Source organism: Onychomys torridus, chromosome 5 (assembly GCF_903995425.1).
Source record: "Onychomys torridus chromosome 5, mOncTor1.1, whole genome shotgun sequence".
In the NCBI taxonomy this organism is placed as follows: domain Eukaryota; kingdom Metazoa; phylum Chordata; class Mammalia; order Rodentia; family Cricetidae; genus Onychomys; species Onychomys torridus.
The window spans coordinates 69,504,621-69,526,550 of NC_050447.1; the positions used below are offsets into that span (position 1 = coordinate 69,504,621).

At 44.5% G+C, this 21,930-nt stretch overlaps 1 protein-coding gene across 4 annotated transcripts in view; it reads left to right on the plus strand.

Annotated features, from left to right (window-relative positions):
* Camk1d (calcium/calmodulin dependent protein kinase ID) overlaps positions 1-21,930 on the plus strand; it is a 401,898-nt gene that overhangs the window by 132,107 nt on the left and 247,861 nt on the right. For all 4 annotated transcript variants that reach the window (XM_036187629.1, XM_036187632.1, XM_036187631.1 and 1 more), the window contains exon 2: positions 19,943-20,074. In XM_036187629.1, coding sequence (XP_036043522.1) covers positions 19,943-20,074 — 132 coding nt within the window. The remainder of the gene's footprint in view (positions 1-19,942; positions 20,075-21,930) is intronic.

Genomic DNA, 21,930 nt, shown 5'->3' on the forward strand with positions numbered 1-21,930 from the left:
TTTGAGCAGCCTTTCCTTGAAACTGGTGTGTCTCTGTTCTTTCACTGCATATGTGTATGTGAGGAACAAATGATGTGGGGCTTCATATGTGATGACTGTGTTTTTCCTATCAACATAGGCAGAATTAATTGTCATTAATATTCCACTGACTGAACTATTGTGAGTTAACCGTAGTTTATTTATCTCCTCTGAGCTGCTTACACCCTCTACCTCTGATACTGGGATATTTGCATATCTCTTGACAACTACATACAGCTGTAGCATATTGTAGTGGTTAACATCTGTTGTCAGGTAGATGGGATCTACAATCCCCTAAGAGATAAACATCTGATTATGTCTGAGAGGCGTTTCTAGATTTGGTTACCTGAGATGGGAAAACCCATCCAAACTGTGAGTGACACGATTGCATGGGCAGGGAAGTCCCTGACTGACTGAAAGGGGGAAAGTGAGGGGAGCAGCAGCACTGTTTCTCTCTGCCTCCTGACTGGATGCAAGGTGAGCAGCTGCCGTCAGCTCCCCTCTGTCACTTCTCCTCTGGGGTGGACTGTGCCCTCAGACTGTGAGCCCAGAGGAACCCTACCTTTCTTAGGCTGCTTCTCTCAGGTATTTGTCATGGCTGAGAGATTAACATGAATTAGTATGGACTGTGGGTACATAATGGTCTGTAGTTTGAATGGATTGTACTCCACTGAAAATGAATGGTTTTATTTGTTTTTATTGTGTTGAGATGGGAACTTACTCTATAGTCCTGGCTGTCCTGGCACTTACTTCGTTGACCAGATTGGCCTTGACTTGTAACAGTCCTCTTGCATACAGAGGTGTCGCATCCTTGCACAGCTTGGGTCCTGGAACCCTGACTCGGGCTAATGAGAGAATAAGGACACATGGTCCCACACACATAGAAAAGCTGACATTGGGTAGACTATACTCTCTGCTGGAGAAGCCACAGGACCTCAGAAGCTGTGTATTTATTACATTCAGTTGAACAGGGTGGCAGGGTTATTGCATACAGCTAACAAGGAGTCAGTGTTATTATATATACTGAACAAGGACTCAGGTTTAGCTAATCTCAGTAGAAGTCTCTATAGGGGATCAGTCTTGAGGCTATAAACATCCAAGGGGAGAAAGCTATGGTGAACATTCTCTACATACACTGTCAACATTTGCATTTGGACCAAGGAAGGCTTTGCTGTCCCCTCTGAGACTCCTCATCAGGAGAAGGTTTTGCCGCTCCCATGGGGCTGAGGCATTAGGGTCCTCGGCATGTCTGTGCCTGTGTCAATAACACCCATTCAATCAGGACTGCACTCATTCCCAACACCTATGCCTCTCAAGGTCTGAGCTTATAAGTGGGTGCCAATAGCCAGCTGAAAGGAGTTATTAAAAGATATTCTTCATTTTCTATAGTGCTCAAATAGCCATCTTTATAGATATGGATTTATTTAATATAAACATACATGACTGTATATGGCTTTTATTTAGGTTCTTAAATGTGATTTAATAAGCATTGCTGGAATTCTTTGCAAAAGTGTTGGTGCAATCTCTCCACATCTGCTTTCTCACAGAAGACTGTCCTTTCCAAACCTGAATAAAATGGTCTTGTTGAAGGTTTACTTCGCATTGTTTTGATTTCTTTTATTATTATTTATTTATTTGTATTGCATTGGTGTTTTGTCTGCATGTATGTCTGTGTGAGGGTGTCAGGTTTCCTGGAAATGGAGTTACAGGCACTTGTGAGGTACCCAATGTGGGTGCTAGAAACTGAATCTGGGCCCTCTGCAAAAGCTGCAAATGCTCTTAACTATTGATCTATCTATCTGCAGTCCTGTATTGGTTTGTTTTCTAATGAGTCTTGAGGGTTGGTGAATGTGTCAGCTGACCATTCTGTGGGCTGTATGTTTGTGCTTTTCTCTACATGTATTTGATGGTGTTTGTGTGTGTGTGTGTGTGTGGGGGGGGTATCTTCTGCTGGACATGGGTTTCTGTGAATGGGCCTATGAGTTGTGCAAGTGGTTCTCAGTGGAAGGCCCTTGGTGTGGTGTGGATGTTATTTAAGATTTTATGTGTGAGACTTGAATGTTTTTTCTCTTTCCGATAAGATTTTGGAATTCGCATCTTAAGGAGAATTAACATACTCGGATCTTCTCATTCTTTCCCCCTTAAATGTCTCATACATTTCACTGTAGTTTTTAAATTTAGAAATGTTATTAACATTTAAGGAAGCTAGATTTTTTTCTTTGTAATTATAGCCAGCAAGGCATCCACAGTTATTTCCTAAATACCACTCACCTGGGTATGGATGCGGCAGCCAATGCTGAACAGAAGAACAGCAACAACGTGCAACATGTGTTCTCGTTGCCTCCTTTGTAATCTGCACACTTTGATCTTTGTTCAGCTCCGTGAGGCTTGTGGAGAGGAAGTCACTGCAAGGTGGTTGCTGCACACACAGGAAGGGGGAGCTTGCTGTGCAGGACTGGCAGTTTTGACTCAAAATCAAGTATAGAAACAAGGCCACTATCGTCGTTGCCGATACCTACCCTTAGGAGAAGGGGCCAGGACTGCACAGCTCAGAGAAGCCTGCAGATCCTCAGCCCTAGCGTTCTGGAGGGATGAGGCATAGTGATTCATTTCTGTGTTCCCCTGCTGCTTCTGAAGTGTATCTGATGTGTAGGTGAAGACAATTAGTGTGGCTAGTTCGTATTTTAAACATAATTTTCAGAAGCATTGAAGTGTGAGGCGAAGGAGAAAAATGTTGAGTCACAATAGCATTCCATTTGTTTGGGTCTGTGTGCTTTACATGCATTTCTAGAACCTTCCCTTCTTGATACCTGGGATGGCTTTTGCCATTGTGGGGATGAAATGCCAGTTCTAGGGAGAGCTGGAGGAGGTGGTGGCCGGTTGCTAGTTGTGGGGTGGGGTGGTCTGTGTGCTGTGCTTCAGGTCTGAGGTCAGGTGTGGGGTTCTTCTTTGAAGCTCTCAGCTGAAGGAGGAGGTAGTGGAGCAGAAGATCTATCTTTCAGGCAAGAAAAAAGGGAGCTTCATGGGTGAATGCCAGGCAGAACGGTGGGCTTCTCATAGCTCAGGGAAGATCTTCAGTAAAAGTGAGTTGATTCTAACTTTGGAGGCAGTGAAGAAGGTAAAGCTCCTTAATAGCACCTGTACGAGCATGATGCTGGCGAGCTCTAAGGGGATTGCTCCAACAGTTCCCCTTTGTAGTGGGGTAGAGAAATGGGCTTCAAGTCAGCGTACAGCATGGGACAGGGGAGACGTGTGGTCAAAGAGCCGCTGGGGTCAGTAGATGCGAAATGATAGGAGGAAGCATCTGGGGCTAAGGAGGGATGCTGGCTAACTCAATGGGATTCTGGCTCAGAGCAGACTGGGGCACACACACACACACACACACACACACACACACACACACACACACACATACAGAGGTCAGAGAACAGTGTTGGTTGTTGTTACTCAGGTACCGTGTGCCTTGTTTCAGGACAGAGTCTCATTGGCCTGGAGATCCCTGATTAGTCTAGGCTGGCTGGCTTCAAACTCCATGGATCTATTTACCTACCTCCACCTTCCCAAACTCCATGGATCTATTTACCTACCTCCACCTTCCCAAAGCTTGGATTCTAAGTGTATATCACCACACTCAGCTCTTTTTACATGGCTGCTAGAGGTCACACTCAGGGCTCCATGCTTGCCTGGTGAAATGCTTTACCAACTGATCCAAGTCCCTAGCCACCTATGGATTTCTTTCTTCTCTGCCTCCCTCCTCCTGGCGTGGGAACTCCTAGGGACAGAGAAGCCCATTCGCCTCTCTTCAATACCTTTTGGATAAGTTGGTTCACTGTGTGTCCACTGACTAAATGGCCTGCCTACCCCTTCCTTCCCATCCCTGCAACTTACAGATGTGTGGCCTGCCCTCTGTGTCTGAGGCTCTTTGCCACTGTTCCTTAGCACCTGGAGGTAGCGTACAAAGTGCCCTGTCTTATGTGACCTATGTCATTCTCATTTCCTTGAAAGAACAGCTACTCTAACCGGGGCTGGAGCTAACTCATGTTTCAAGCATGGCTAGTTTCCAGTTTCATTAAGGACTTCCCGCTGAGCTCAGCTAATGTCTTCGGGTGGCACATTGGCCTGTTCCCAGGAAACACACTCTGATTTCTATGGGGATGTCAATAGTTGCGTCTCTTAACGGGAAGCGGCTTGCTGATGGAATCTCAAGGACTTTCATCATTGGCCAGTTTGGGGAGAGTCTTTTAGACAGCCTAGTGTTTGGGAAACTCCCAAATCACCTAGTCTGTGGCATCTTTGCCTCAGGGACTGTCTTGTTTCGACCTGTTCTGAATTTCAGGGCAGCCCAGCCCCAAGGGTCAGGGAAGCTGCTCTGGAGACTTTCTCTGCTCTCCTGGGCCAGGTTGAGAGGCATGAGCCTGGGGCTTGGACATCTCTGTTGATCTGAACAATGTCCTAATTCCAGACCTTTGGGACTTGGGCGTGCTGTCAAGAGCATGTTGGTGCCTATGTTCTTTTGATGGACCATAACCCTCATGCCTAAGGAATTGAAACAGTCCAAGTGAACCAGACTGTTATGCTCTGTTTGGGCAAGGTTTAGTATCATGGTATCATCTTTTGTTCTGTTGGTGGTGGGGTGGGGGGTCACAAGGCAGACATACTGTTAGTTTTGGCCAGAAATGTGTGTAGCATCAACTCTTTGTAATACATTGACTAGCAGCCTCTGTGTATAAGTGGCTGAACAACAAATAGAATATTTCCCCATAGCAAAGCTTGAAGAGGTATGGACTTTTCTATGGGGCTGGGAAAAGTTAATGTGATTATATTGTAAGAGACAAAAGGGCCTGTCAATTGTGCTGGGGGATTAAGTTGGTTCTATTAATCAGGAAATGCATCATGAGATGCGTGGGCCATTGAGAAGGAGAAGGGCCAGAGGGTGGGTGGGAGGGTCAGTTTGGCTCCTACTGAGTATTTGTATTTTGGAAAAAAGTGAGAGTTAAGCCAAGACCGGGGGAGGGACCTAATTCTAGAGCACTGAGAACTGGATTTCGGGTGGAAAATCCTGAGAAATTCTGCCCCTCTCTGCCAGCAGAGAGCGCAGGCTCAGCAAAGTAGGAAGGAAGAGAGTCTGCCTCAGCCCCTGGCTGGGGTAAACACTGGAGGAACTCCGGAGAAGGCCGGCTGTGCCATTGGAAGGGTCTCTGGTTAGGACAAGGTTAATGAATTCCCCCATCTAGTACAAATGACTATTCGTTAGGTAAGGACAGGGGACTCTGGACACTTTTGGAGGGTGGGGAGCACGGTTGACAACCCTTGGTCCCCGCTATCATCACTCTTTCCGAATTTGAGGTTGGATGACAGCTAGACTGCCCGGTGAAGTGGTAGGGCCTCAAAATGGCAGAGGAGGACTTCAGCTTAAGGTTAATAGGCTGTCAGTGTTCTTAGCTTAATAGCAAAAATTGTGAACATTTTTGAGCCTCGCTTTTCTCAGCTGTAGAATGGGCGTGAGAACGCTACCATGTTGAGTTGTTGGTAGAATAAAAATTTGGTTGGTGATAGCATTTTATTTTATTTTATTTATTTATTTATTTATTTATTTATTTATTTATTTATTTGGTTTTTTCGAGACAGGGTTTCCCTGTGTAGCTTTGCGCCTTTCCTGGAACTCACTTGGTAGCTCAGGCTGACCTTGAACTCACAAAGATCCGCCTGGCTCTGCCTCCCGAGTGCTGGGATTAAAGTGCGCCACCACTGCCTGGCTGGTGATAGCATTTTAAAGTAGGTTTCAAGTAGGTTTCAATAAATAGTATTGGTGATGTGGTAATGCTATGATGATGATGAAGATGATGATGATGGCAATTATCTAAGTTAGAAGAGCTTCTTTTTTTTTTTTTTTTTTTTTGCACAATATTGTGAGGGAAAGGAATTATTCTCTATAGTGTAGTCTGCACGTGGATGAGGCTGTATCTCAGTAATTGAGCATTTGCCTAACATACATGAGGCTCTGAGTTTGATCCCTAGTAATACACATACTGTGTGCGCGCGTGTGCGCGCGTGCACACACACACACACACACACACACACATACAGATTCAACCCTGTCCTCCTGAGGATGCACAGACTAATACATGCCATGACCACCTTCTGTTCACAGCTTTGTTTATTAAATTACCCATGAGGCAGCTCAGAGATCAAAAGGTATATAGCAAAGACAGACAAGAGGGCAGGGATTTTTAAAGGTAAAAAGAAAGCATTTTTTATGCCCTTAAGTAGCATAAATATGGAAACTGTTGGCCATACACGAACTTCCTGTATGCCAAAGTCATTTGCTCCTGTTCAAAGGGATGTTTCAAGGACACGGACCGCAATCCAAATGCATTTGGTTGGAATGAGGATATTGCATATTAATCGGCTCTATTTATTTTTCCCACTTGCCTAAGCCCCTCCCTTCTCATCCCGGCCTGCATCAGGTGCACACTTTTCCGTCAGCTGTTCAGAGTACACACAGTGGGGTCCCTTGCTCTCTCCCAGGGCATCCTCCTGGCCACACATCACTCTCAAGTTTGAATACTGTTGCTTCCTGGTCAGTGGCTTTGAGATTTGTATAACTTCTTAAGCCATAGGAGTCTAGTTTCTGAGTGGTGACCAATGACGACGATGATGATAATTTTGTATTTCTTTCCTACTGTTGCTATCACAAATTAGCAAAACGTAGTGGCTTTTGAGTACCACAAACTATCTTAGTTTTGGTCAGAAGTCCCAAACTGCATCTTTCGAAGTAAAAGTCAAGACATTGGGAGGGGTTGTGCTTTTCCTTGTCACTCAAGGGAGAGTCTACTTTTTTGTTTGTTTGTTTTGTTTTTCGAAACAGGGTTTCTCTGTGTTGTTTTGGTGCCTGTCCTGAATCTCACTCTGTAGACCAGGCTGGCTTTGAACTCACAGAGATCTGCCTGGTTCTGCTTCCTGAGTGCTGGGATTAAAGGCCGCCTGGTTTTACTATTTTTTTTTTTTTTTGAGAGTCTACTTTTTGTACTTGTAGATGCTAGGTAGGAGCTGAAAGCTTTCTTGAATTGCGTCTCTTCCAGCAGGGATGTCACTGGACTTCCATTGTCACATCACCTCTGAATCTGACCTTTCTTGTCCTCTTGTTGCAAGGACCTTTTTGATTATATTGGTTTCACCCAGGAAAACTCAGGACACTCGTCAGAGTAGAATATACAACCTAGTCACAACTGCAAAAATCTCATTGGCTACATCAGGTGACATATTCACAAATCAGAACCTGGATATCTTAGGTGGATCATGAGTTGTAAGATTATACAGGGTTGTGAATACAGAGGACATGAGACATCCTGGGGTGTGTGCTGAGCATTGTGCATGTCACTACAGACCATTCTCCCTCATGTGTCGGACACCTACTCCCATCAGACAGCTCTCCCCCACCCCTCTGCCCCCGGCCTCGAACACATTCTACTGCATCAGCCTTACTTTGTCTTCGAGCTGTCTTTCTGGCCCTGCACCTCCGTACATTGAAACTTATTCATTCTTCAAGGCCCATTTCAAATGGAGTCCCCAGTGTTACCTTATTCAAGAGTAGTCTTGGTGAAGACATTTATTTGTTCCAAAGGCTACTATACTTGTGTATCAGTGAAGGTGTGTGGCCGTCCATGAACCAGGACTGCATAACCCATTTCTAGGAGTCCTGTCTAGAGGACAGGCTGTCTCCACAGCACAGAGGGTGAACTTGGCTGTGGGATAGGGTTGTCACTGGCATTTTGTCATTGTGATATAGCTAATTGGCTGATCCAATTAAAATATTCAGTACAGGGCTTTGATTAGCTAGTCACTTTGTACAGATTATTATTATTGATTATTCTCTCGCTTTTCCTAAACATTTCTCCATTTCATTAACTTTTAATAGTGAAAGTATGGGCACATAATAAAATGAATCAAAATGAATCCTCCAGTGAGCTTCACTCTCACACTATTCCCCAGAGGAAAGAGTGCCACAGCTTCTTGTCTCTCCTTTCCTAGGTTCTCTCTCTCTCTCTCTCTCTCTCTCTCTCTCTCTCTCTTGATATAAATGTGAACATAATATATATTCTTTCACTTATATCTTTGGGATAATTCAATCACATCAATCTACTTCATTATTTTAAATAGGTGTTTAGTGTTTTATTGTGTATGTGTGTATTTTTGCCTGTTCGTTTTAGAGACAGTTTTGCTATGTAGCTCAGGCAGATCTGGATCTCACTATGTGGCTAGGTTGACCTGGATCTTATTGTATAACCCAGGTTGATTGGATCTCAATATGTAGCCCAGGCTGACCTGGATCTCACTGTGTAGCCCAGGCTGACCTGGATCTCACTGGGTAGCCCAGGTTGACTTGGAACTTACTGTGTAGCCCACAGATTCATGACGCTCCTCCTGCCTCACTTCCTATGTGCTGAGGTTATAGGTATGTGCTACCATGCCATCTCCATTATATTTTTCCAGATTATTCAGGATCCTCCTTATTATTCGCTATTTCTAACATTAATTGCTTTAAAAAAGAAAGCAGTGTATTGATACTATTTTCTTTGCATAGGTCAGCCAGTGGTCCTCCCATCACCCATTACGGAGCTTGTAAGGACTCTGGTTTTTATGAGGGAGCTTAGGGAATTCAAGAGGACACTGAAAGTATCCAGTTCTCAGGAAGCCCAAGGACTTCTCTTCGAGTTCTTGTTCCGACATTGCCCTAAGCAACAGTGAAAGAGCCTTTCAGGAGTGCTGGCAATAAGAGGGTCCTACCAGGCTCTGACCAGGCCCATAATCCCGGCTATGTGGGAGGCTGAGGCAGGAGGATCCCAAGTTCAAGACCATCTTGGGCAGCTTAATGAGAGCCTGTTTCAGAAATTAAAACTAAAACAAGGGATGCAGCTTAGCTCGCTGGTAGAGTACTTCCCTAGCAGGTGTAAGCCTTGGGCTCCATCCCTAGTACTACTTGAAAAAAGCCGGGGTGCAGGGTAGGGGGAGACTGGGATGGCCATGGTAAGGACAAAGCTGGCCATGTTTCCAATGAATATTTTGTTCTATCCCAGCCTTCAGCTTACATTTATACCAACAATTTGGGGGTGATGCCTACCGGCCCTACTAAAGGAACTGCCCAGTTACTGAGAGAACATTGTACCCTTGTAGTAGTCAGAGCAAAGGGCACAAGGATCTGCCAAGGCTGTGTCCTTGTCATATCTGAGGAAGATGTGAAGGCATTTTGAAGCCACCTCGCAGAGATATCTTCCCAATGACATCAGCATAAACTGCCACAGGACGTACCATTTGAGATGATACAGAAAGATGAAAATATTCCAGAAGTTCCTGATTCATCTCTTCATTCCTCCAGCACCCATTGTCAAATATTCCCACACAGCAAGTAGCCCCATATAGATGCTTTATGGGCCTGTAAATGACACTAGCCTTTTTTTGTTTGTTTGATTTTTTGTTTTTGTTTTGTTTTGTTTTGTTTTTTGAGACAGGGTTTCTCTGTGTAGCTTTGCACCTTTCCTGGAACTCACTCAGTAGTCCAGGCTGGCCTCGAACTCACAGAGATCCGCCTGGCTCTGCCTCCCAAGTGCTGGGATTAAAGGCGTGCGCCACCATTGCCCTGCTGACACTAGCCTTTTAAGTTGTGGCCTTGGGAGACTTCTTGGTCCCTAACGAGCCAAAATGGTTTACTTGCCACCATCTCTAAAAACTAGGCTTTCCAGAATCCTTCCTGGTGGTGTGATAAGAAAAAAAAATTTTGCCAACTCTGTTTGGGTCCATGTCACCCTTTGACAAATGACATAGGGACCACAGAGGTAAGATATGAGAGCCTGTCAGAGAATCGGGGGAAGAGTGGTGCTGTTAAATGAAGCATGTTCTGAGGATGGCAGTATGCATTCACTTGGAATTTATTTGTCTGCTGTGTTTGGATCAGTGACTCTATTAACAGTAAAGATTTAGTGCCACAGAAAAGCCTTTAGAAACGGAAGATGTCAAAGGCAGTGAGGATGCCAGCCATTTGATGCCTTTTCTAGTCACAATGCTTGTCACGGTTGAGGCCTGCTTCGGTGGCTCAGGATGCAGAGATGCACTGAGAAGAGTGGATATGGGCAACAATCAGGCCAATCGGATGGATATTTAAGAATACCTCTTGCTGGGTGGTGGCGGTGGCACACGCCTTTAATCCCAGCACTCGGGAGGCAGAGCCAGGTGGATCTCTGTGAGTTCGAGGCCAGCCTGGGCTACAGAGTGAGTTCCAGGAAAGGTGCAAAGCTACATAAAGAAACCCTGTCTCAAAAAAAAAAAAAAAAAAAAAAAAGAATACCTCTTCATGGTTCTTAAAGATCTCATGGAAATGTGCTTGTCATTGTGGAATTTGTGGGGTGGCTACCTACCAACCCCACAGTTCTCCAGAGTTTTCTTGCGTGTGAGCAGCAGGTAATATTAGATAGAAGGATTTAGGGTGTGGAGATAAACAGACAGAAAATACAGGACAGCCTCGAGAGGGGCTGGAACCTATTCCAATGGCCCTGACTGTCTCTGCCCTAAGGTATTTATAGAGACGCCAAGGAGTGGAGCAAAAGACCTTTCCCCATCACAGCCAAGTGTAGACTATCTCAGACACCTGCACTCAGGCCCATGGCCCTAATCATCCTCTCTTTGCGGACCTGCTGGGTAAAGCCACCAGGAACCTGAAAACAGGCTCCCACAGGAAATTACCAGTTTCAGAGGAAGATGGGATTTTCTTTTTCCATTTAAAAAGAATAGGAGCTAGGATCTGTGGATGAAATGCTTGCTGTTCACGCACGAGAACTCAAATTGGGTCCCGAGCAGTCCTGTAGAAAGTGGGTCTCAGCAGTGCTTATTTGCAGTCCCCTCACTACGGAAGGGGAAGGCAGGCGGGGGATCCCCGAAGCTTGCCGGGTGACAGTTCTACCAAAATTGATGAGACCCAGAAAGCTTGTCTTAAATAAGGAGTAAGTGGTAAATAGAACGTTCATGTATAACATATGTGAATATAAACTATAAGATTCATTCATATATAACATTCCTATTTACTGATATATAGCCTAGTGTGTATCTCTCCTATGTAGCCCTTTGCCAGGTAGAGGGAAAGCCCTTAGTAAACTACCCCTTAGTGAATAGCTGCTTTATCTAAATGGGACACCAGTTTCTGTTCAGGGCTCATGTTTTCCTATGAGGACAGGAAATCAAGACCCTTTGGATATACTTACTTGGTGGGATTTGACTTTTCACACTGGGCATGTTTTGGGTCTTTTGGTAACTATGCTGAGTCTGTACTACTGAATGGCAGTCAAGACATGGGAAAGTGTGGAGATTTTTCAGGAAGAGCTAGCATCTCTCAGAGTGCTTGGTTTCTGCCAGGGGAGTTGCTGAGACATGGAAACCATCTTTGTCCAGTGGTATTATGATCCATTCACTTTCTCTGCTCATGGGGTTAACATGTAGTTTTTTTTTTTTTTTTTTCCATTTTAAGAGTGGACCGTTCTGAAACAATACCTCTAAATGGTGCTGGTCTAGTTCTTATATTGTTTCAAGATAAATATCACCAACTTCATTGTCTTTTCCTGATTAAGTTCTTCTCCTATTTTTAAAAATACACATTGTCCTGGCCCAACAGCAGGGAAATGGTGTGCTTAGTGGAACATAACCTTTTGATTGATGGTGAGGGGCCTGGGGTAATGTTGGGGGGCCCAGCTGTGGGGTGATGGTGGTAGGAGGCCAAAGGCGATGCTGTTAATAAAGTTAATAACACAATCAATCTGATTTGTATGTAGAGCAACTAAAAAGCACAAAAAGGCAATGAGCCAATATTAGCTGACTCTCAGCTAATAGGGCAGATCGTTCCCGAATCTGATTATTTCTTGGTCTAATTTGGGATGAATATAATTTTACCAAATGGTTGGTTCAGCATACTTCATGAATCAAAAAAGACAGCTGCTGATCCTTTCTGAAATTCATTCCATCTAAGAAATCTGCATGTGTGTTTGTGCATGCGAGCATGTGTGTGTGTGTGTGTGTGTGTGTGTGTGTGTGTGTGTGTGTGTGTGTGTGTGTGTGTTCATCTGTGTATGAGAGTTCCTCTGTGTGTGAATGTTCATCTTTGTGTATTGTAGGGCCCTGGCCCCCCATTTGGGGTAGCTGCCACCTTGCTTGCCTACCTTGACCAGATGTCCTCCCTATGCTGATTCCCTGCCGGTTTCCTTCTTATGACAGTGTCTGGTGTCATCAGTTAGAAGCTGTATACCTTGGTTTTTGTTAAACAAAGTCTCTCAGTAGCCTGAAGGTCACCATGTAGACCATGTTGTGTGGTTAGTGAGCTCTAGGGATCTATTTGCCTCTGTCTTCTCAGTGCTGGGATTGCAGGTTCAAACTCCTACACCTAGCGGTTATGTGGGTGCAGGGAATCCAGTCTATGCTTGTGCAGCAAGTGTGTTACTGACTAATCTATTTGTTCAGCCTCTAAAGATAATGTGTTCACCAGTTCAGTTTGACCAGCATCACAGAACACCCAAATCCTGAAAACTCCAGTTGACTGGAGGCTGCAGTCTTGTCTATATTGTGGTTAAGTTGTTCTTATATGAGAAGAGAATTTGTGTTTAGGTGATGTACATTCTGAGCAGCCAGCTGTACACTATTCTTTTAGAGACTATTTGATACTTTTCTTAATTTCAGGTTAGAGATTATTAGCAAATGGGGAAGCAGAAGCCAGAGGTACAAGGTTCTGGTTTCTAATTCTACTTCTTTATAAAGTTGTGTGTGTGTGTGTGTGTGTGTGTGTGTGTGTGTAATACATACTTGATGGTCAGAGGACAACTTGCACTGCAGTAATTGGTTCTCTCCTTCTACTACATGGGTCTCAGGGGTTGAACTCCAGTTACCAGTCTTGGTAATAAGTACCCTAAGACAGCCATCTTGCTGGCCACTCTCACGGTCTTTTTAAGAAACAGTCTGGACATGCTCCTCAGGCTGCCCTCAAGCTCCTAGGTTCAAGCTATCCTCTTGCCTCAGTTTCTTGAACGTCTGGAACTCCAGGTATGCACTCCCATGCCTACCTTCTGCTCTGATGGAAACAAGTGGTCATGAGTGGGTGGTTTAGCAAGGACAACCAGGATGTACTTGCCTCTTCTCTGAATTCTCCCCTCAGTAGACGGCACAGATCTGGAGACAGGATGTTCTGAATGGCTCTGCATATTTTCACATCTGGGTAGTACCTGACAACCAAGGTTCACAAAACCTTTAATGCCAGGTATTAGCCTAGGCATCCTCAGGGCATGTGGCACATGCTCCCTTTTCAGAGGGGATGGGAAGATGAGGCATTGCCCAGAGTCCAGCCCCCTCACCTTCCCATGGGTCACCTGGATGTTGGGTCATCACCCTCAGGTGACCTGGGGGTGTATCCTCAGTGGACTGGGTACAACAGTCTGCAGCAGAATTCCATTCTTGAGCCTTATTGAAGCAAAATAGAAAGGCCTGCTTTAGGGCCATTCTTAATGAAGTTGAAAGCTTAAGCAGTTGTGTACAATTCTTTAGTCACATGACATTGGCCTAGTCTTGAGACTCTGCCCTCCAAAGATGGTTTCCTTCTTGGTACCAGACTCATACCCAACTCAGAATCGCAGTGGTTGCCTCCAGGAGATGGTTTGGTTGAAAGCAGGGCAGGAAAGGTACCAGCATGCACAGTTTGCACGACTCTTAAAAGCTGCAGAGATTCTTGGCGTTGCAGGAACAACTTGTCCGACCTTTCTGCTTATTTGTCACAGACATTTCATTTTAGTAAGAACTTGGGTATTTTTTAAATAATGACTACCTCTATGATTTAAATAAACACCTTTGTCATAATTTGAAACTGTGTAATTTTTCAGAACACTGGATTTTTATTTCTCCTATAATCGTACATTTCTAACCCCTTTGTGTCTGTACAATACCCTACATTTCCTTTTTTCTATTAGTTGTTACTTACGTCACCCTGGTGGGGGACATGCCATAAACTCACAGATCTAGTATTTCCACTGGTCAAAACAAGGATTGTTACGTTAGCTCTCTTGGGCAGATGTGAACAAATGTGTCCCACACAGTGTGCCTTGAGTGGAGGGTTGCAGAGGCAGAGGGCCTGTCCTGTGCTTCAGGCACACTAACATCACAGGCTGCTGTTGGCCGGGTAGAAATGTGACCACCTAGGACAGTGTCGTGCCACACAGTTTTGAATACATCCCACTTATGTTCACAGCCTGCAGAGTACAAGTGACAGCATTCTTTGTCCCCACTTCCTGGGCACTTAGTTTCCTGGGGTGTCAGAAGGCCCACGAAGCCCCCAGGCCGTTTCCCTTGCAGGAGTCCTGCTACCCAGCTCAGTCTCCTGAAAGTCTGTTGTGTAATTCCACTGAAAGTCGCTGAAAGGTTCATTCACCCCTTTTATCAGTGATGTTTTTAATTAGCTTCCTTGAACATGGGAAGTGTCTTCAAGTGATTTCTGTTTACCACGAGAACAATAAAATGCATGCTAATCTTATTGTCTGAATCCAGAAAGCATCACCTTTGGAAAACTTCAGGAAGATAATTTTATGCATGTTGTTTGGGTAAATGAGAAAAGTGGTTTAGTATGTTCCAGCTTGGGAGTAAGGGCAGTTGCCCTGACAACACTTTCTGTTCCTTCTGCTGTTGTCAACTTCAGTGCCGGGGTGGCAGGCTTCCTGGTAGCACCACCCCTGCACAGTGTACTGAAGAAGAGGGGGCTGAAGAGATGGTGTGGTTAGCAAAGTGCTTATGGAAGTGAGGAAAAAGCAAAGAGATGTGTGGTGTCCTGTGCTTGTAATACCTAGTGCTAGGAGGCAGAAACACATGGTCCCCTGGACTCACTGGCCAACCAGTAGAGCTCACATGGCCATTTTCTGGTTAGTGAGAAACCCTGTTACCAAAAACAATGTGGATGGCACCTAAGGAATGATAATGGAAATTGTCCTTTGGCATACACTCACATGAATGTGTGACTGCAAGCACATGTACATTTGTACACAGAAACTAACACACACATGCACACACATGCACTCACAGGCACACAGACACACATATACATTCATACTCATAGACACACAGACACTCACACACACTCACACACATTCATACACACACATTCCATACACACACACACACACACACACACACACACACACACACACACATATACATGATAAAAGAAAGAGCTCAGGAGATTAAGGAGCATGTCTGATTTCCCACTCTATCCTGCCTCTGCACTGGGCTCAGTATTTGATGTCCTGGTTCTTAAAGACATGGACAGTGACTTCTTGTGTACTGTATCTTTCAGTTGCCCAGGGCTAGATTAGCTGATATGCAGCAGGAATCTTAGATGGTCTTATTAATAAAAATCAAACCTTGGCCAGTTATTGGGGTGAATGCTGGAAGATCAGAGAAATAGAACAAGCCATAGCTACCTCACCTTGCCAGTTCTCAGCTGATCCTATTTCCTCAGACTGGAAACCTCTGTGTCCTCATCCAGAATGAATCTCAGCTGAACTGTTGCTCCAAAGCCTAAATGTTTAACCAGCCAAATGCTTCTAGTTTCTGGTCTTCATGCCTTATATACCTTTCTGCCATCACTCCCTGGGATTAAAGGCTCACTTTCTGGGCTTAAAGGAGTGTGTCACCATGCTTGGCTGTATCCTTGTGGCCTTGAACTCACAGAGATCCAGACAAATTTCTGCCTCTGGAATGCTAGGATTAAAGGCGTGAGTGCCACCATTTTCTAGCCTCTGTATCTAGTGGCTGTCTATTCTCTGACCCCAGATATATTTATTAAGGTGCATGATATTTTGGGGAACACAACACCACTACATTGATACATGCCAGAGAACTCTGTAGGTATCAAGCAGATCATGCCACCTGCAGTTTCCTTGTAAGTCCTCGCTTTCTTTCAGGAGGTATCAAGTGAAGAGTTTCTCACATTTTCTCATTACCTCTATGTGAAGCCATGTCATTGAGTACAGATATAAGCATTCTCTTGTTATTTTTTATTGTGCTAAGATAGGCATACCATAAACCTTATCATTTTAACCACTTTGGGTGTGGGTTCTGAACTATTATACATTGTTGTGTAACCACCAGCATCTGCTTCTGGGTCCTTTTCAGTTTCCAGACTCTGTCCCAGTTAAACAGTCACTTCCTGTTCTCCCTTCCTCCACCCCAGTCCACTTTCTATCTCCTGAACTAAGTACTCCAGGGACCTCACAGCAGTGGAAACATATAGTGTCTCCTTTCCATGATGGGGGCTTTCATCTAGCACATGTTTTCAAGGTTCATCTGTATTGGATCATGTGACAAAGTCTTTTAAGGAATGAATAATGTTGCATTTTATGCATGGCATGTATGGCCACTCACTGGCCAACCAGTATGTGGGCTATACTGGTTGGCCAATGAGCCTGGGGTACCACCTGTCTCTGCCTCCCCAGCACTAGGGCTATAAGCACATTGTATGTATGTTCCATTTTGTTTGTCTATTTATTTATCACTTGACTTCTTTTTGAAATCTCATGGCTGTTGTGTGTAATGTTGTTATGATTATGGCAAAAAATCATCTTTCTTCAAATCTCTCTCTCTCTGTGTCTCTGTCTCTTTCTCTGTCTCTCTCTCTGTGTATACTGTACCTATTGTATGTGTGAGCATGTGTAATGTATATGTCTACATGTGCATATGTGGGTGTGCGCACTTGCCTGTGGAGGCTAGACGTTGATGTCAGGAGTCCTCTTGGTCTACTCTCCGCCTCACTGTTTGAGACAGGGTCTCTCACGGACCTAGAGCTTACAGATTGGCTAGACTGCCTGGCTAACAGCCCCAGGGATTCATTCACCTGTCTCCCTGCTCCCTGCACTAGGGTTACAGCAGTGTGTGACCATGTCCAGCTTTTAAATGGGTACTGGAAATCTGAATTCAAAGTCCTTCGGCTCACATGGCAGGCACCTTAGCTCCCGAGGCATCTCCCCAGCTCCTTTTCTTTTGAGTTTATACCTGAGAGTATAAAGTCCAGGCCGACTTTCATTCATGGTTGGATTTCAGCAACTCTTCCTGGGCCTTTCTCATGTACCTGTTCCGTGTCCATCTCCAGGCACCCCATGAGTGGCTCACGTTGTCAAGCCTGAGCTACTCAGTTTGTGAAACACTTTGCAGGTGTGTGACCCACATTTCTGCCCTCCCACAGGACCTTAGATCCTTCCGCCCATAGTTAAGGACAAACACAGAGGGGGTGCTGCTGCTCGAGTACCACCCCTGCTCTCAGTCTTCTCCCTAGCCTTCCAACTGGAGCTATAATCTCACATTCTAGCCATTTTCCAGGAAGAAAATGACACATAGAGGCCAAAAGTATTTTCCCTCATGCGAGCTTCAAATCTGCAGGTGAAGGCCCCCTTTTAAATAGACTGTTTCCTCTGTATTGGCCATGGTCTCTTCTTGTCTGTGTAGATTCCCTGGTGGAAATAAAGAACTGGGGTATGTGCAGAGCAGTGTAGGGGACAGTGAGCGAGGAGAGGCCTGAGAGTAGCTATTGACCCATCCCTAGCAGGTGCTTGCAGCCCTGAAGGGATTCTCTGTGTTCTGGAGAATGGATTTTGCAAATTGGAAAGATGCCAGGGGGTGGGGTGTCAACAAACCCCACTGGGTTAGCAGCATTGGGGACTGTTTTATACAGTCTAAAGAATGATCTATGATAGTGATGCTTTTGATTTTGAATGAGTTTATTATTTATACAGTAGGTGAAAGTAAAGGAATAAGCAGTAGGTAGCAGATAGATGGAAGTGGTGGACAGATAGCAAACCATCTTCAAATTGGGCGCTCAAAAAAATGAAGCAACGATGACTGGAGCAGCCCAGCTGAGAGAGTCAAGAAAAGGTGACATTAAATCAGGGCCTTATAAACACCCAGCAGAAACTGACCAAGGGCGCCTTGTTAGAATTAGCTAGAGTTCCTGATAGGGTCTTCCCTCTGGTGAGGTTTTTTTAGTAAAAGAAAAATAGTGTAGAAAGGTGACACTATCTAGTTGGGCACTTACAGTTATTCAGCAGAAGTCATTGGGGAAGCCCTGCTATAACAGTCATGACTAAGTTCCCAGACTGAGAGTTCCAGGCAGAGCTGAGCTTTCTTTCTGTAGATAAGATTCCATTTTCTCACCATGAGATTAGCAGTTGCAACCTCCTTGGAAGGAGTTCACCTTATAGCTGTTCTCAAAGGCACAGTGTTTTTACTCTTGGGCTGTCTTGTTATTATCTTTCCTCCCTGTCACAGTTAGTAGGAGCAGCTTGCCCCAGGAAAAGGGATCTGGAGGACAACTGAGAACAAACATGCTAGAGTCTGGGACAAGAAAGTCCTCCTCACTCCCAGAATTCACTTTGAACAAGTTTAAACAGCATATGACAATTTCTTAGTATAATGTACATTGCAGGGGGATGAGTAGAGGTCAAAAATGATGAGTAGACTCTGGTGTAAAATTACCCCTGGTGTGTGAGGCCTGGTCTTTCCCCAGTGACATTTCTTAGTCTCAACACAGTGCTTACATGATGGAGGAGGAATCTGGCATCTGAGTATTCAGGTCTTCTTCACCCTCATTGGGTGACACTATTCATGGACAAGAAGTGATGAGAAGCACAGGTCACGGGCTCTGGGCTGGTTCTGAACTGATTTTTTTTTGGGGGGGCAGTCCCCTTGATAGTGAGCAGATATCATAGGGACTGTCTGATTCCAAAGATTATTCTGTGAAAATTCTGTTGTGAGGCTGTATGTATTTATATTTAATGATGATTGTTTTAAGTGTTTCAAGAAGCTCCAGGACAAAGCCTGAAGTAAATAATTCTACTTAGCAATTCTTTATAGATTTGGGCAGAAGGTTCTTGCTGGAACTTCCTATTTGACTGTTTCATTGAATGACTGTCTTCTGCCCTTAGGGTCTGAAGATAATTAAATGCAGACCACAAAAATGGACAGACTTCTTGCTTGAGAGTTCATGTTCTAGTAGGAATATTATCCCAAAGACTCATAGTCCACTGTCCCAAGTAAATATGAATTCCTATCCCCTTTGGCCCTATCTATGCTTAAGAATAACTTTGATGGTGGCTAAAGGATGTGGGTGCTGTTTCTAGGCTAGGAGAATGCTGTTTCAGACTGAGCATGCCATCACTCGGGAGAGATGGGCTTTTAGGGTCCACACATCCTGATTACAGTGTGTTTCTCTCTTCTCAAAGAGTTGAATGTCTATTTGCAGATGGGCTAATCATCCTCACTGTATGGTCATTGTTTGTTTGTTTGTTTATTTGGAAAGATTGAAAGATTTCCTAGTCTTACCAGTTAGTATCCAAGTGCCAGTAGCTCATGTAGCACCAGCTCCCACTGTAATTACATCCTTACCTATTTATGAGAGTTAATTCAGTGTTTGGGAGGTATTCTAGGAAATTCTGTGGGTGAGAGAGCCTATAGGGACTTGGAGAATTTTAGTATCTGTGACTTTCTGGTCTACATGACCATGCTATGGATACCATTTTTTCTCTGAGGGGGAACCTCTTTAGGGAATGTTCTTGTTGCCTACCATGGGACCCTAACCTGACCATGTTGTGTATTAGGGTGCCAAGAGGCACTTTAAAGTAGCCAACCCATGGCAGCCTCCACTGCCCTTATGGTCCTGTGTGGACACCTACTGTCTCTGCATTGAGGTACAGTTGTCCACGTGTTTTTTTCTTCTAAGGACATTGGGAAGGAGCCCTGCTGGACAGAAAATGACAGTAATGCCTGTAGTCATGTTCCTTGTTACTGTGCTGGAATTAGAAGGACCTTTCTGAAACCCAACCCTCTCACCCTTAACCCTTCTTTTCTCCCTCTCTGTTCACAGTGGGGCCTTTTCTGAAGTGGTTTTAGCTGAAGAAAAAGCAACTGGGAAACTCTTCGCCGTAAAGTGCATCCCGAAGAAGGCGCTGAAGGGCAAAGAGAGCAGCATCGAGAATGAGATCGCCGTTCTCAGAAAGTGAGTGCTGCAGGCTAGGCTCTCCTCCCATCTTGTCTGAGCATCCTCTGGAGCAAAGATAAGGCCTGGCACGATGCTGGCTTCACAGGGGTCGGAGAGGTCACCAGCCACTAGCCTGCAGGAAGAAATGGGCCCAGCAGTTGACCACTAGCACTCATGCAGTGCTCTGAAAATGCTTTCCTATAGCTCTGATGTCTTACGATGTAGCAGTCATTGGAGGCAGTCCTCTGCAAAGGGCACAGTTGTAGGCTGACTTGATTCACCACAGCTGAATGACACTGGCTTGTTCCAGAGGCCCAGTCTCTCTTCTAAAGTAGAACTCAGACCATTCCCATAGTGTAGTGTGCTGAGAATTATAGTAACTATTGCCACTGGTATTGCTTTATTTTTTATAAGGATGTGAAGCTGGCAACATAAAGCCCTTGTCCAAATCCCTATGTGTATAGTTTATATGTGGCAGAGCTCAGAATATCAATCCCTCTTGTGCTGCTTCTACATTTTGTGATTTCTTACCCCTTTTCTCTGCCACCCATAGCACTGGGCACCTCAGAGTTTCCAAAGAGCTTCACTTATTCATTGAATATTTTCCCTTCTCATGTGTAATAGAACCAAATCAAATCTTATCCCCTTCAGAACAAGGCCACATGCAAGCCATTCTGATGTGATCTGACTCCCCCAACTTCCCCCCAAACTTGGATGGTTTTCTACCTGATCACACTCCTTGTACTGCTAATACTCCTTGTATCCTAAGATTAAATCTTTCCACCATGTTTTTATGAAGTTTGAAGGAACAAACCTTATATGGCACCTGCTTTTGCATGTTTGGCATCTATCTGAAAATTTTTGAGTTGCTATTAATAAAAGATGTTCAGAATATCCTTGAAATTTTTGGGGTTTGGAATCAGTACATAGCAAGAAATCCAGTCCAGATAAACAAGTGGAATGGGAACAAGCCTTATCTAGGGACCCAAGAAACCACCCACTGCACATCCTTTCCGCATAATCTTTCACTTCATTCTTTCTGGGGCCTACAGTGACCCATCGAGCATGCTTTGCCACCCAGCACTGCTGAGGTGGTCAGGACAGTCTGTCCTGTCCTAACCTTTGGGCAACTCAGAGAAGAACACAGACTTGGTATTAGTGTTCCAGAACAAAATAGTCTCCATGGCTTTTAGTGTGAGGATTTGTTTTCACTCATTTGTTGGGTTGGTTTCTATGTTCTCTGGTTGTCTATTGGAATTAGAGAGTTCTAGGCTGTCCTGTGAAGGATTGTAGGAAATGGTTCTGTAGAGGAGAGTCTGGGAAAGCAAAATATTTGCATCAGACAGGAAAATACTGTGTTAATGAAACATTTATTGAAATGTCCTATTTTCCCATATGAAACCAGTGTTTGAGGAAGAGGTCAGTCACTGGTAACATGAAGTTGTAGATTTGTTATAGACAGTTGACATTTCAGATGGAATTCTCTTTCTAAAGGTTCCACTTTGGACCTAGAGGTTGTCTGGGCTTAGAAATAAAAGAGCCTGGGAATCCATATGCAGGGTTAGAGATCTTTTCCATCTAGATGGTTGGTGGGTACAGGTGCAGGCATTATAAGCTTGTCTTGGTTCATGCCATGAATATTTTGGCTTAATCAGTATCTCCACACAGGGCCTCAGTAGTAATTACATCTTTAGACAGGGTATTTAAAACCTGGGAGGACCATGGATTTGGAATGACTTGTTCTGATAGCTTCTCACTATCAGTTGCTGGGAAGCCTAGAGGCATGGCCTCTTCTCTAGGGAGTAAAGAACAAAGGAATGATTTCTCAGGAGATAAGAGTTGGGTATTCTCCTATCCTAGTTTATTTTGCTAAT